Source organism: Myotis daubentonii, chromosome 1 (genome assembly GCF_963259705.1).
Source record: "Myotis daubentonii chromosome 1, mMyoDau2.1, whole genome shotgun sequence".
Classification (NCBI taxonomy): Eukaryota; Metazoa; Chordata; class Mammalia; order Chiroptera; family Vespertilionidae; genus Myotis; species Myotis daubentonii.
In genome coordinates, this window is record NC_081840.1 from 175441187 (window position 1) to 175457227 (window position 16041).

A 16041-nucleotide genomic window follows, 5' to 3' on the forward strand; every position below is an offset into this window, starting at 1 on the left:
TGTGAATTTAAAAAGTTAATGCATTCACTTACTCTTGATTTTGGTTTAGAAGTCAGGAATTCTTGGTTGTTTACTCAATTGCACTAGTGTTTTACTTATGTTCCTATCCTGGTAATTTAATCTCTACTTCAATACTATTTTTTGTTAAGTGAGATTGTTTATATACCAGATAGTGAAGTAGAGTCTATTTAGAGTTGGATGAAAAAGTCTTTAGTAAACTTTGTCTATGTTTTATAGAATCATATCAGTCTGCCTCAAAAGACAGTTTTAATAAAACTGGAAAAGTGATCAAGTAGTGTGGAAGAGCCTGTGTTCTAATTGTTTTTCATTATTCACTTAAGGTACTTTCCTATTTTTATCTCTCAGTGTGGTGCTAAACTTTTTTTAGTGATTCATATCATTAAATGCATCCATACAGCATTTTCCACATAAGATTTGCCACTTTGGGATCTCTTAGATTTTGCTTTCTGTTCCTGATCAGACAGATTCTTTGAGCTCATAGTTGTGGGGTTGAGGGCATACTTGGAAAATCAGATCGGGGACACTTAGCAAAAGTCTATAACTGAAAGCATAAACTTTGAGTTTCAGGCCCTGAATGTCCAGGATTATAGTGTTACACTGTGTATACATGATCTATATTTGCTTTACTTAAATTTTTAGCGTCCTTACATATTTCTTGGTTCTAAGGATTTGAGAAGAAAACTGTTATGTAATTCTGCTCTGTGAAATCTAGCAATGCGTATATTTCAGTGAAGGAACATTTTGTTCTATATGGTATATTATGCTTTAATTTCACACGATTGTTCTAATTTTCAACCTTAGAATGATATTCAGTGACCTACACTGGCTTTGGTAAAAATAAAAAGTGTAAAATAGATGATTTAAATTTAATGAATTACCAATTCAGCATATTAATGTATGCATGGGAAATAGAATATAATGATTTTTAAAAATTTTTTAATTAGTTTTTATTTTATTTTTTTACTGTGTAGCCATTTATATTTTTTTAATTTTTAAATTAAATTTATGGGGATGACATTGGTTGATAGGATTATATAGGCTTCAAGTGTGTATCTCTGTGATATATGATCTATCTATACATTGCATCATGGGCCCACCACCCAAAGTTAAATCATTCTTGACCTTGGAAATAAAACACTTTTTTGGCTACTCAAACTCATTAAAATTGGTGAATTATTGAAAAGAGTAGCTATTTGAGTGAAAAGGTTTTATGAAATTACAAAGGATTAAACTGAAAAATTATCCTATATAATAAAAGGGTAATATGCAAATCGACTGAACAGCAGAATGACCGGTTGCTGTAATGTGCACTGAGCCGGCAGGCAGACAAGTGGTTAAGGGCATTCAGGCAGGCAGAGAGGTTAGGGGTGATTAGGCAGGCAGACAGAGCTGTTAGGGGTGATTAGGTAGGCAGAGTGACTAGGAGCGATCAGGCAGGCAGGCAGAGCGGCTAGGAGTGATCAGGCAGGGATATAGAGTGGTTAGGGGCAATCAGGCAGGCAAGCAGGCAAGTGGTTAGGAGCCAGCGGTCCCAGATTGCAAGAGGGATGTCCACCTGCCAGTTTAGGCCCGATGGATTGGGCCTAAACTGGCAGTTGGACATCCCCCAAGGGGTCCCGGATTGCGAAAGTGTGCAGGCCGGGCTAGGGACCCTCCCCACCCCGCACACAAATTTCATGCACCGGACCTCTAGTAGTTTATAAACACATATGAAAGGAATCTTTGTTATATAGGTGTGTTTTTTCCCCCCTCCAGTCTTTGTTTCTTTCTGTTCCACTGTGTGTCTTCTGCACTTTTATTTCAGTCTAGTTCTCAAACATTTACTGTTTAAGTGGCATAATTATAAACATTTCAACCTAATATGCTTTAGGATTTTTTTAATGACTTAAAAAATTTTGAGGTGTTTGTAAAAGATTTTTAATATTCTGTGTTAATGGAATTATATAATTAAAACTTAGAAATGAAGTGAACCTATGTAAAACAACTGTTTGTAAGAGAATAGTTCACAGGATATCCAATCCTATCTAATAAAAGAGAAACATGGTAATTAGCGTGCGTCTGCTACCCTTCCCATTGGCTAATCAGCGAGATATGCAAATTAACTGCCAGCCAAGATGGCAGCCAGCAGCCAGGCAGCTTGAAGTTAACATGAGGCTTGCTTGCCTCAGTGACGGAGGACTCCAACGTTCCCCGCCTGCCACTGCCAGCCTCTGAGCTTGCAGTTTGAAACATTGTTACAAATATAGAAGCTAAACAAAACCCCAGAAACCTGCTTTCAGCCAGCTGGGATCTCAGAGCTGGAGTTGATACAGTGTCTCAATTATAGAACCCAAAGAAACCAGATACCTTCTTTCAGCAGCAGAGGCCTCAGAGCTGGAGCCAGAGCTAAAGCTGGCCCAGAATAAAAAAAGAAAAAAGAAAAAAAGGAGCAGTTGGGAGCTTCAGTCACCCACCAGCCTGAAAACAGCCCTCAGCCCCTCACCCAGACTGGCCAGGCACCCCAGTGGAGACCCCACCCTGAAGGATGTGTGACCAGCTGCAAACAGCCATCATCCCCTCACCCAGGCTGGCCAGGCACCCCAGTGGGGACCCCCACCCTGATCCAGGACACCCTTCAGGGCAAACCAGCCAGCCCCCACCCGTGCACCAGGCCTCTATCCTATATAGTAAAAGGGTAATATGCCTCCCAGCACCGGGATCAGTGGAGCTGAGAGGCCTCCTGGCACCGGGATCAGTGTGACAGGGGGCAGCGCCCAAACCCCCTGATCACCCTGCGGCTCTGTGTGTGACAGGGGGCAGGGCCACAACCTCCCTATCCGCACTGCTCTATTCATGATAGGGGAAGGCGCCCCAACCCCCTGATCAGCCCTGCTCTGTGCCTGATAGGGGGGAGCTCCCCAACCCCCGATCGCCCTGCGGCTCTGTGTGTGACAGGGTGCGGCGCCCCAACCTCCCCCCCCCCCCACGGGACCTGCTCTGTGTGTGACAGGGGGCAGCGCCCCAACCCCCTGATTGGCCCTGCTCTGTGCATGACAGGGTACGGAGCCCCAACCCCCTGATTGGCCCTGCTCTGTGTGTGACCGAGGGTGGCGCCGCAACCTCCCCATCGACCTTGCCTTGAGTGTGACAGGGGGGCGGTGCTCCAACCCCCCAATTGGCCCTACCCTGAGCGTGACTGAGGGTGGCATCACAACCTCCCAATCCGCCCTGCTCTGTGCATGACAGGGGGTGGCGCCCCAACTCCCCAATCGGCCCTGCTCTGAGCCCGACCAGGGGCTGTACCTAGGGATTGGGCCTGCCCTCTGCCACCCGGGAGCAGGCCTAAGCCAGCAGGTTGTTATCTCCCGAGGGGTCCCAGACTGCGAGAGGGCACAGGCCAGGCTGAGGTACCCCCCCTCTACCCCCCCGAGTGCACAAATTTTTGTGCACTGGGCCTCTAGTTTTTTAATAAGCATTAAACATAGCTAAAATAAATTATCAACATATTGAGTATTTAAAAAATTCATTGCTTTTTAAATTTTTATGAAGGAGGTATTTTGAAGCACTGCTGTTGGATAAGTAAATTGGCTCATTGTTTTTTTGTGGACAATTTGACAGTCTGTATCAACAGCTTTGAAAAGCTCACAGTTTTTGATTCATTCTGCTTTTCAGATTTTATCTCAAAGAAGTATTCTAAAATGCTGCACATCTAAATGGCTGATATCAGAATGGTTAAATAAACTGTGTTGGATCCACTGTTTAACAGGGGCGGGGAACATCGGCTCATGGGGCCATAAGGCCCACAAAATTATTTGGTCTAGCCCTGCCAAGGCATTAGTGTTGAGATAATTAAATGTTTGACCAAATATAACAGGCTAATTTTTAAGTTGATAATTTTGTATGGCCCGAGAAGGATGTTATAAATATCTAAATGGCCCTTGGGAAAAGAAAGATTCTCCCTAATTCTGGTTTAAAATAGTGTATAGCCAATGAGAATGAAGCTTACAAAAGTTTTCAGAAACTTAGGAAACAAAGTTCATGACAACTGAGTTATGTTTCAAAATGCACAGAAAAAAGTTGGAAGGAAAAATATACCAGAAGGTTAACAGTATTTGTTGACTTTTGAGTAAATTATATTGTACTAGAGGCCCGGTGCATGAAATTCATGCACAGGTAGGGTCCCCAGGCCTGGCTGGTGATCAGGGCCGATCTGCGGGGCCACCTGTGGGGCGATTGGGGGCCCCCACTCGCACCCACCTTGGCTGGCCTGGCACCGCCTGCTTGCCCCCTGCCTCCACTACTGGTTAGGCCTTCAGGCTGGGAGCAGCTCCTGCATTGAGCGTATGCCCCCTGGTGGTCAGTGCACATCATAGCGACCAGTCATTCCACTGTTCGGTCGATTTGCATTAGGGTTTTATATAGACTAGAGGCTCAGTGAACAAAATTCGTGTACTGGTAGGGTCCCTAGGGGCTGCCAACTGCCAGCCAGTGCCTCCCTCCCTTCCCCTGGTCGCCTGCTGCCACTGCCAGCTGGTGCCTCCCTCCCTTCCCCCACCCAGCCCTGCCCCCTGGTCGAACTCCCAGACAAACTCTCAGTCGAGGGGACAATTTGCATGCTGTGCTTTTATTATATGGAATGGGGGAGGAGAGAGAAAAAATTAAAAAGTAATTGACTTCCTTATGTAAAATAGGTTCATTTTACAAGTCAGATTTGATAGTACTGGAATTTTTGATGTTCTTTGTTAATGTTGTTTTTATATCATTTTTTGTTGATTTTTAGTTCATAATTCAGCAGAAGTTCATTTATGTTTTCAGAGTTCTACTTAGTTTTCCTGGTTGGACTTGCATGTTGAATCAATAATTAAAATTAAGCATGCTTGACTCCCCCTGTTTTTCCCTGTGTTGTAAGTGAAGTGCTTGCCCAGCCTGTGTGCCTCAGTGGTTGAGAATCAGCCCATGAACCAAGAGGTCACAGGTTTGATTCCCAGTCAGGGCTTATGTCTAGTTTGCAGGCTTGTTTCCCAGTGTGGGGTGTGCAGGAGGCAGCTGATTGATGTTTTTCTCTCTCTATCCCTCTCCCTTCTTCTCTAAAAAAATTAATAAAAAACATTTTAAAAAAAGTGAAGTGCTTTATCAATCTAAAAGCCTTTGTTTCATTGTTTTCTTATCCCTATTGGCTAATCTATGGAAAATTACTTGGTTTTGATTTTTTTTTATAAGGGAACATTTTATTATTTTTTTCCCCAACAATTTCCTTTGTGAAATAGTTGCTGACCTCTAACTCTGCTTACTTTTTTTTTTTTTAATCCTCACATGATTTTTTTTCCTATTGATTTTCAGACAGAGTAGAAGGGAGGGAGGAAGCCTCCCACACACCCTTGACTGGGGCTGGGATACAACCCACAACCAAGCCCTTGACCAGTAATTGAACTCTCCACCCTTTGGTCTGAGGGCCAACGCTCTAACCACTGAGCAACCAGCCACTGCAGGGAACATTTTTTTAATGTTGATATTTTACGTATTTCACTAAACTATAAGCTTGGCATGTTTTTTCCCCCTGAGCATTTTGAATTATTTATATGTTCACTGACCTAATAAAAACAAATATAAATTAGAAATTTCACTAGTATCACAGACACATAATGTAGTATTTACTTATATAATTTAAAATTGTATAGTAATGTCTATATTTTTTAGATTACGTATTTTTCACCTATACACTACTTTAAATATGTAGTGTATAGACTTTGATTTCTTTAAATTCTAAATTTGTGATTAAATGTTTTTTTATGTACCAGAGAAGAAAAATATAGAAATAAACTTCCAAGAATATAATGAAAGTATATAGTGTCAAAGGAGAATCCTATATAATAAAAGGGTAATATGCAAATTGACCCTAACAGCAGAGCGACTGGGAATAACTGGTCACTATGACACACACTGACCACCAGGGGGCAGATGCTCAATGCATGAGCTGCCCCCTGATGGTCAGTGCGCTCCCACAGGGGGAGCTCTGCTCAGCCACAAGCCAGGCTGATGGCTGCCAGCACAGCGGTGGTGGCGGGAGCCTCTCCTGCCTCCTCAGCAGCACTAAGAATGTCCGACTGCAGCTTAGGCCTGCTCCCCGCTGGCAAGTGGACATCCCCTGAGGGCTCCCGGGGTGCCAGAGCGATGTCTGACTGCCAGCTTAGGCCCAATACCCCGGGGAGCGGGCCTAAGCCAGAAGATGGACATCTCCCGAGGGGTCCCAGACTGCGAGAGGGCACAGGCTGGGCTGAGGGATTCCCCCCCAGTGCACAAAATTTTGTGCACCGGGCCTCTAGTTAATGAATAAAAAGATAAAATTTTTTATGTTCCTATTTCATACATATTACTCAAAGTTCTTATTAAAGATAAGATGGGTATTTGTTCTAAGGGGTACATAGGTGTGTGATTTTGTATGCATGTGCATTAAACATCCATGTCTTTGTTTACTTGGATCAAGAAGTTAAAATTAAAACAGAGAGACAGAACCTTATTATAAAAACATGAAAATAACTTATGGGCCATTGATTTGTACAGCTTGGGTGAGAAAGCAGTGTTAAAACACTTTACCTGGAAATCACAGAACTCTATTTTATAGAATAGTACTATTATGTAAGAGAATGTTGGCAGGTTAATTGAGCAGAGATCATGTGAAATTTACAGATATTTGCCTAAAAACCAAATATCAGTGGTGACATGTACAGATAATTTTTAAAAAGGGGATATTTTTAGGCTATTCTGAAAATGTTTGACATCAGATTTTAGATCTCATTTTAGGGTTGAAGTGAATTTGAAAACATGCCAAGCTTTCTGCTTTAGTGTAGGATTCAACTTGAGTTTCAATAGAATCTAAATCCTACTTTAATGAATTCTTTTAAAAAATTAAATATAGCATATGGGCCAGAAATGATCATCTGCTCGTTGAAATATGTGTTATTCATTTTTCCTCTAAATCAGTGAAAAAAGTTGGGTGAGGAGCATTTATAAGCAAAACTCCTCAGACCTTTTTCTTTAGAATATCTTACTTAAAAATTAGTTCCCAAATAATGAGACACAACTATAAGTATATTATATAATCAGCTGCTACATGAAAATGGAAAAATTGCTTAAACACTACTATTCTATTACTTGTACACATTGATTATTCAATATAAAGTGCTGGGAAATTTGGATAACTACTAGGTTAAAAAGAAGATATCTGTCTACTCAGTACCCAAAATTTCCAAATGGAAATAAAAGTTGTAGTTAAAACAAAAAAAGCACTAGAAAAAAATGACTTGAAGTACATGTTTATGGAATATTAGAATGATTCCCATTTCAAGCATAGTACCAAAGGCAGAAATCATAAAGAAAAGATTGATTTAACTATATAAAAAATATATGGGGGGAATAAAATTTACAAGCACACTATAAAAGATGAAAGTTTAATTTTATATAAAACAAATGACTAATCCTCTAAATGTATGAGTTCTCACAAATGAATAAGAAAAACATCATAGAAAAAAGTTTGTAGAAGAAATACAATTATTGTAGGTAGATAAAAAATGGACAATTTATCAAAATTTATTCAAATTTTGTACCTATTTGAAGCAGCATTTCTAGAATTTATCTGTAGGAAATAATAGGGAAGATGGACAAAGATTCAATTACAACAAAGTTCATTACTATGTCATTTGTAATAGCAAACTATTGCAAGCAATCTAATCTTTAAATAATTAACGTGGTGAGATTTCAGAGTTTTTATTACTTTAATATAAAATTAATTTAATTATTAATTACATTTTTTCATTATTTCAAAATAATTTAAGCAGGAAGTAAAAAAACCTCAGTTAAGTCATAGTAAATACTACTAAATATTTATTTATTTACTCTGTGCTTCAATTTCTCACTGATAAATCGTGGGTAATAATAGTATATAATCATAGGGCATTGGGACAACTTAAGTGAGTTAATATATGAAAAGTACTTAAAATAGTGCCTGGCTTGATGACTATAGTTAATAATATTAGATATATGTATTTGAAAGTTGCTAAGGTCTTCAAACTTCTCATCATAAGGGAAGAAAGAATGTAATTATGTGACAATCATTTCATATTACATATATCAAATCATTATATTGTATATCTTAAACTTATACAGTGTTATAAAGCATTGTTTACTCTATATGCATTATATATCCATAGATACATGTGTAAAAAATAAGTGGCTAATATATATATATATGTAAAAGGCTAATATGCTAAGTGTCCCTCCGCCTGTCCAACCGGTCACTATGACATGCACTGACCACCAGGGGGCGGACACTCAACAGAGGAGCTGCTGAGCTGCAGTGACTTGGCAGCAGCGGTTCTCGGGTGACACACCCCAAAACCAGAGAGGAGGGAGCCCAATTCCTCGCGGGGCTGTGTGATTCCATCTTCGGCCGTGGGTTAGGTTGTTGCTGGGGCACTGTCGGCCCCGAATCTGGTTTACTGCACAATTGCATTTGCGTTGCACACCCTGTATGACAGCAGCTTTGCAGAGTGCCCTCTCGCATTTCGGGACCCCTCGGGATGTCGGAGAGCCAGTTTCAGCCTGATCCCTGCAGGCCAGGCCAAGGGACCCCACCTGCCGGAGGGACCCTGCTCACTCCACAGATGCCCTTTGAGTCACGGTGCCACCCCAGATGCGGTGGCCGGGGAGGGACTGCAGGATGTTGACTCTGGGGTGTGTCCCTTCTCGCTGAGTCCTGCCCCACCAGCCACCGTCTAATAATAATTTCCTTTCAATGTGCACGAATCTGTGCACCTGGTCACTAGTTAAATAAAAAAATAAATAAAATGCAAATTCAAAAAAAAATAAAAGTAAGTGACCAAAGCATTACATTGTTAAAACAAATGCACTAAATTTGTCTGGAGTTATTGTCCCCACTACAGCATATGGTTGATGCTGATCTAAAACTAGCTGTGTTATTAAACTGAGTCCCGTTTTGTTTGTTTGGAACAGGTTGGCTCAAAGTTAATCTCTTGTCACAAACTGGTATTGGCTTGCGTTATTCCCTACTTCAGAGCCATGTTTCTCTCTGAAATGGCTGAAGCCAAGCAGACAGTGATTGAAATTAGAGATTTTGATGGCGATGCAATAGAAGACCTGGTAAAGTTTGTCTATTCTTCACGGCTCACTCTGACTGTTGACAACGTCCAGCCTCTCTTATATGCAGCCTGCATTCTGCAGGTGGAACTGGTGGCTCGAGCTTGCTGTGAATACATGAAGTTACATTTTCATCCCTCCAATTGCTTGGCGGTAAGAGCCTTTGCAGAAAGTCACAATCGAATAGACTTGATGGACATGGCGGATCAGTATGCCTGTGAGCACTTTACTGAAGTAGTGGAGTGTGAAGACTTTGTAAGTGTGTCACCCCAGCATCTCCATAAGCTTTTGTCCTCCAGTGATCTAAATATTGAGAATGAAAAACAGGTCTATAATGCAGCCATCAAGTGGCTTCTTGCCAATCCTCAGCATCATTCCAAATGGTTGGATGAAACGCTTGCACAGGTAGGGACTGAAATAAGATTGTGTATAGAAATGAACAATTGGGAAGCAAATCAACATGTTTCATTTGTCATGAAAGGTGTAAATTATCACTTGATGTAAAACAATGTGAAAATGGCTTTGACTCTTTTTTTTTTATAATATATTTATTGATTTTTTACAGAGAGGAAGGGAGAGAGATAGAGAGTTAGAAACATCGATGAGAGAGAAACATCGATCAGCTACCTCCTGCACATCTCCTACTGGGGATGTGCCCGCAACCCAGGTACATGCCCTTGACCGGAATCGAACCTGGGACCTTTCAGTCCGCAGGCTGACGCTCTATCCACTGAGCCAAACAGGTTTCGGCTGGCTTTGACTCTTAACTTTCCTATTTATTATACTGTTTAACAGTAAATCTGAATTTGTTACATTTGATTTAGAAATATCATTCTGTGCATATAGATTTGTTCTAGAAAGAAGTACAAGATATAACTTTTCCATTTTCTTCCCTCACCACAGTTTTACTTTTTAAATCTCAGAAATGTATCTCTATTTTAGTCATTTATTTTTACTGTCAACAGGGGTTACTTAGGGAGATAAATAAATAGGCATTAGAATTACTTTGAAAATAAGTTTGTCAACAAAAACAAACAAAAAGTTTCATTATCTTGCAGCTGTATCTTATTTTTTTGTGTGTGTGTGTGTGCATGCTTTTAGCTCAAAATTGTATTGCCTGGTTTGATAATGCCTTTACTCCACTGAAAATCAGTGCTTCTTTTAAGAGCGGAAAAGTGAGTGCCTCTCCATAAAGAGGTATGCGTTCTTGAGTTAGTATATAATCTTCTAAGGTAATTGATGTGAAGAAAACAAATCAATTTTCAGATCTGAATGTTTGTATGTTTCAGAAATAGATCACATTTTCATGTGTTCAGTCTTAGCTTTAAGGGGCAAAACAGCAAAGCACAGAGTTTTGTTTTGATTGTGCCTTTTCTTTAGCAGCAAGGGGCCTTCTAATCATGACAGTACCATTTTGGAAGAAATTTGAATGAATATTATTGAATGAATATTATTTATTTAGTCTACTTAAAGCTGTACTTAAAAGGGGATAATACATTTAGCATATAATCTGCTTTCATTAGTGCAGACCGGTACTAGGCACATTGTTCTTTAAGTCTTTATGACATAGTAAATGAGTTTTAAAAGGGTAATATGCTGCAGTGAAATTGGAGGATGAGCTATCCAGTTACAACTTAAATTTTATATCCATAACTGTTCGTGATCTTAGGTTCGTTTGCCGCTGTTGCCGGTGGATTTCCTTATGGGTGTTGTGGCAAAAGAACAGATTGTCAAGCAAAATCTAAAATGTAGAGATTTATTGGATGAAGCAAGAAATTACCACCTTCACTTGAGTAGCAGAGCAGTACCTGACTTTGAATACTCTGTTCGGACTACACCAAGGAAGCATACTGCTGGTAATTAAATTACTTGTTTATCAACTCTGCTGGAAGGATCTTTGTTGTATTTGAGGGTTAGGTATGTATGCCCAGACTTGATTGTAAGATGATTAGTATCTGATTGCCTTAGAGCAGTGGTCGGCAAAGTCATTAGTCAACAGAGCCAAATATCAACAGTACAACGATTGAAATTTCTTTTGAGAGCCAAATTTTTTAAATTTAAACTATATAGGTAGGTACATTGTTATTAACTTAATTAGGGTACTCCTAAGGCTTAGGAAGAGCCACACTCAAGGGGCCAGAGAGCCGCATGTGGCTTGCGAGCCACCGTTCGCCAACCACTGTGTTATATGCCCAACGTATGCCGAGTCCTCATATACACGGTCCCTTACATGATTGCAAGAACTTAATGAAGCAGGTTTTAGTAAATGACTCAGTCCTCATTAGGAGATAGCTAGTGTTATCCCATTTTATGGATGAGGAAACTAAGAATCAGAGAGGCTAAAAGTATGCTCAAGGCCACATAGAGAAATAGCAGATAAAGGATTTGGATCCTGATCTTTTTGCTTCATTCTTCGTTTTCTTCCACATCATATAGGTTAACTGTGAAGCTGAAATACTGATTTCCATTTAAATAAAATCTTATCAATGACTGGGGTTACATTCTGGCATTATAATTCCATCACTGCCATTAAATATCTATATTTTGGACAGATTTCTTTTTTTGGTTAATCCTCACCTCAATGGGATATTTTCCCATTGATTTTTAGAGAGAGTGAAGGGTAAAGAGAGAAGGAGAGAGGGAGAGAGGAAGGGTGGAGAGGGAGAGAGAGAGAAAGAGAAACATTGATGTGAGAGAAATACATCGATTGGTTGCCTCCTGCCCGCACCCTTACCAGGACCGAGGTTGAACCTGCAACCCACATATGTGCCCTTCACTGGGAATCAAACCCTCAACCCTTGGGTGCCTGGGCCAACACTAACCACTGAGAACACCAGCCAGGGCTGGGCAGATTTCTTAATCTCTGAAGGCCTTGATTTATTTATAAACAATTTTGACTGTATGATTTTTTAAAAAATATATTTTATTGATTTTTTACAAAGAGGAAGGGAGAGGGATAGAGAGCTAGAAACATCAATGTGAGAGAAACATCGATCAGCTGCCTCCTGCATACCCCCGACTGGGGATGTGCCCGCAACCAAGGTACATGCCCTTGGCCGGAATTGAACCTGGGACCCTTCAGTCCACAGCTGACGCTCTATCCACTGAGCCAAACCAGTCAGGGCTTGACTGTATGATTTTTAAAGTCACTTCCAACTTTAAATTTCTATGACTTAAAATATTGAATTAGTTGGAAAAGAGTGCACGCAGTTCTGATCATGCATTTACATAATCATTCAGCAAACATTTATTCAGTGCCTACCACATGCTGGATTCTAGGTTGAGCATTAGAAATGCTGAGAGTACTTGCAGTCTGCTCTAGGGAAATAGACATGTAAATAAATAAATGTAAAGTATTACAAACACTTTGATACAATCATAAGGCATAGTGGGAAGCACAAAGAAAAGAGTGGTTATTTTTACCTTTTGAGGTTCAGAAAAGGTTTTATAAAAAAGTAAACCTCAGGCTTAGTTTTTAATAATACATAGATGTTTTTTCTGGGTGCCAGTTAGGGAAAGGGATATTCTGTTCATTTTACATTTACTGAATGCCTAGTATATGCCAGGCACAGTGCTAGTCCTTCTTAGTGCATAAATACTTAGCACACAGTCTTAACCTGGCTTCGCTTCTGGTGACAAATGTCGGTATAATAGATCACTTCGAGGATGAGCACACCTACATGCCTTTTGCAGGAGCTTGAAGTTTTAAGAGAAAGAGAGGGAGAAGATCAGGTTAGGCACTGCATGCTGTTATGCTGTGCTAAGGCTTGATCTTGTAGGGAAGTTTCTCAGTGTGTGAAGCAAGTGGTGGCCCTTGGACCAATAGCGTCAGCATTCACTTGGCAACTTGTTTGAAATACAATCTTGGACCTACCACAAACCTACTGAATCAGAAACTCAGGGCCCCACAGTCAGTGTTTTATGCCTTTGGAGTGATTCTGGACCACACTGAAATTTCAGTTTCTTGTTAATTGTGGTAAATATGTAAGGATACCACATTTTATTGCACTTCGCTGACATTGCACTTTTTTTTTTCTTTTTGGCAAAGTAAAGGTGAGAGCCGCTGCCAGAAAAAAAGATTATGACTTGCTGAAGGCTCAGATGATGGTTAGCATTTTTTAGCAATAAAGTATTTTTAAATTTAGTTGTGTACAGTTTTTAGACATAATGCTATTGTATACTTAATAGACTATATAGTATAGTGTAAACAACATTTATATGTACTGGGAAACCAACAAAATTTGTGTGACTGGCTTTATTGTGATGCTGGCTTTATTGCAGAACTAGACATGTAGTATCTCGCAGGTATGCCTGCATAACATTAAAATTGCTATTTTTAAATGTACAATTTAGTGGCATTGCTAACATTTGAAAGAAACTACTAATGTAGGTAATGAAAAGCTGTTGAAAGAACTTTTAGTTAGATTGCTCTGTTACAGTCCGAAAGCAAAAAGACTACTAAGTGATAAGAGAGGACAGGATCTTGCAGTAGTTGGGGGTCATCATAGCTGACGAGGGCCTACACTCAGGCAGTGGCAGTGGAAATAGAGAGGGAGAGGAAGGACACCTCAGGGAAGGAAGAGGGGTAGGTAAGAGAGGGAAGCCAGATCCTTTTGAACATGTTGGGTTTGGGTGCCATAGGACATCAAGTGGAAATATGGCTTAGAAACATAGATTGGAAGGCATTATCATACAGACGGAATTTAAAATAGAGGAATACACTTTATGCGTGAGCATGACGTATGTGACAAGTAGGCTAAGGATAAAACATGAAAAACATAGGAAAGAAATGATTAGACACAAAAGGAGACTTTGATATTAGGGAAACTAAGAGAGTTAAGGAGTTTCTCAAAAAACAGTGATCGGTGTTGCAGTTGTGTTCAGTAAGAAATTAACAAGAGGCCAAAACCAGTTTGGCTCAGTGGTTGGAGCGTCGGCCTGCGGACTGAAAGGTCCCAGGTTCGATTCCGGTCGGGGGCATGTACCTGGGTTGCGGGCACATCCCGAGAAGGAGATGTGCAGGAGGCAGCTGATCGATGTTTCTCTCTCATCGATGTTTCTAACTCTCTGTCTCTCTCCCTTCCTCTCTGTAAAAAAATCAATAAAATATATTTAAAAAAAAAAAGAAATTAACAAGAGTTCACTGGATCTTGTTAGGACCTTAGCAAGAGCAATTTTACATAGTGGGTGAGGATCTAAACCAGTGATGGCGAACCTATGACATGCGTGTCAGAGGTGACATGCGAACTCATTTTTTTGGTTGATTTTTCTTTGTTAAATGGCATTTAAATATATAAAATAAATATCAAAAATATGTCTTTGTTTTACTATGGTTGCAAATATCAAAAAATTTCTATATGTGACACGGCACCAGAGTAAAGTTAGGGTTTTTCAAAATGCTGACATGCCGAGCTCAAAAGGTTCGCCATCACTGATCTAAACCATATTGTAATGGGATGTTGGGAAGTGGGGGTGGCTAATGTATCCTATTCTTTGAGAAATTCAAATGAGGAAAAACAAAAGAGAAAATTAGATTTCTAGTAACGTTGTAACATTGAATGCTACCCACTTTCTTTGCTAGTAATCAAAATTTTGACTTCCTAAATATTTTTTTCCATACTAATTTTTTAAAAATTAGGGAACTGTGATTTTGACTTCTATTTTGTGGTTTTACCTTTAGGTGTGCTGTTTTGTGTGGGTGGTCGAGGTGGATCTGGTGACCCTTTTCGCAGTATTGAATGCTATTCTATCAACAAAAACAGTTGGTTCTTTGGACCAGAAATGAATAGTCGAAGGCGACACGTGGGTGTAATCTCTGTGGAAGGTGGGTTCATTCTTGTCTTAAGTCACATCACATGATCATAAATGCTCTTTTAAACTATTTGAACTTTGATAATTCTTTCTATAAGAAAATTTCTAAATGATAAAAAATGTTTTAATATATTTTGGTGGTATTTACTTTATGCCCATTGATGCTCAGTGTACAATCTCTTGCATATAGTTGCCTTACAGGAGATGAGTATCCAGGAGAAAGGGGGTTAAAATAAACTATTGTGAATTATATTTGCAAAAGAATCAAACTAAAGAAAAATGTTTCTTGAACCCAAATAATAAACACATACCAGCTTTTTTCTATACCCATCTAATTATTATTGAAATTAGATTTTTTTTTACTGGTTACTGAAAATGATTAATTATAGAAAACCATGGATAAATTGTTAGATTTTTTAAAAAATCACTTTTATTCTGATTATAAGCGTGTGAATTTTTTTTAGAAAATATGAAAACATTTTAATAAGAATCATCTGTAACCCAAACACCCCAAAACTATCACAGTTAACATTTTGATATATAATCTTTCCAATTTTTTGTGTACTTTTATTTCATTTAGAAAAAGTTTGATCATATTGTATTGTTTTATATTTTCTTTATGTAACATTAGAGCATTTTTTCATTTTATAAAACATTCTTTAAAAGCATTATTTCATCTACTAAATAATAAAAAGTTAGGAAACCTGAGGGATAGTGTTTGAGCATTTAAATAACTTCATGTGGGGAGGAACCAAGATGGCGGCGTAGGGAGTAGACCTGTGTGTGCTGCCTCCCACAACATCATTGAAACTACCAACTATAAGACAAACAACCACCATTCAGAACCATGGGGAAGTTGGCCCAGTGGGAGATCTACAACTGGAAGGAAAGAAAGAAGCGCAGTGAGACTGAGTAGGAGCTACAGAGGCACCAAGAATAGAGGTACACAGTCGCGTGCCAGGTGGGCTGCAACTGGATGTGCGTTTTTTTTTCAATCGGAATCTGTTACGAACCCTCGAATCCTCTGGGCTTGCTCGGGGAGGGTCTCTGAGGCCCCAGACCCCACAGGGAGAGGTG

The 16041-nt window shown here is 39.7% G+C and overlaps 1 protein-coding gene across 4 annotated transcripts in view; it reads left to right on the forward strand.

The window, feature by feature from the left end:
- Positions 1 to 16041, forward strand: part of KLHL8 (kelch like family member 8) — a 48921-nt gene that overhangs the window by 14429 nt on the left and 18451 nt on the right. For 2 of the 4 annotated variants that reach the window (XM_059665984.1, XM_059665991.1), the window contains 3 exons: positions 9010 to 9558; positions 10823 to 11009; positions 14834 to 14977. In XM_059665984.1, coding sequence (XP_059521967.1) covers positions 9010 to 9558; positions 10823 to 11009; positions 14834 to 14977 — 880 coding nt within the window. The remainder of the gene's footprint in view (positions 1 to 9009; positions 9559 to 10822; positions 11010 to 14833; positions 14978 to 16041) is intronic. The other 2 variants (XM_059665999.1, XM_059666008.1) reach the window with 2 other exon arrangements.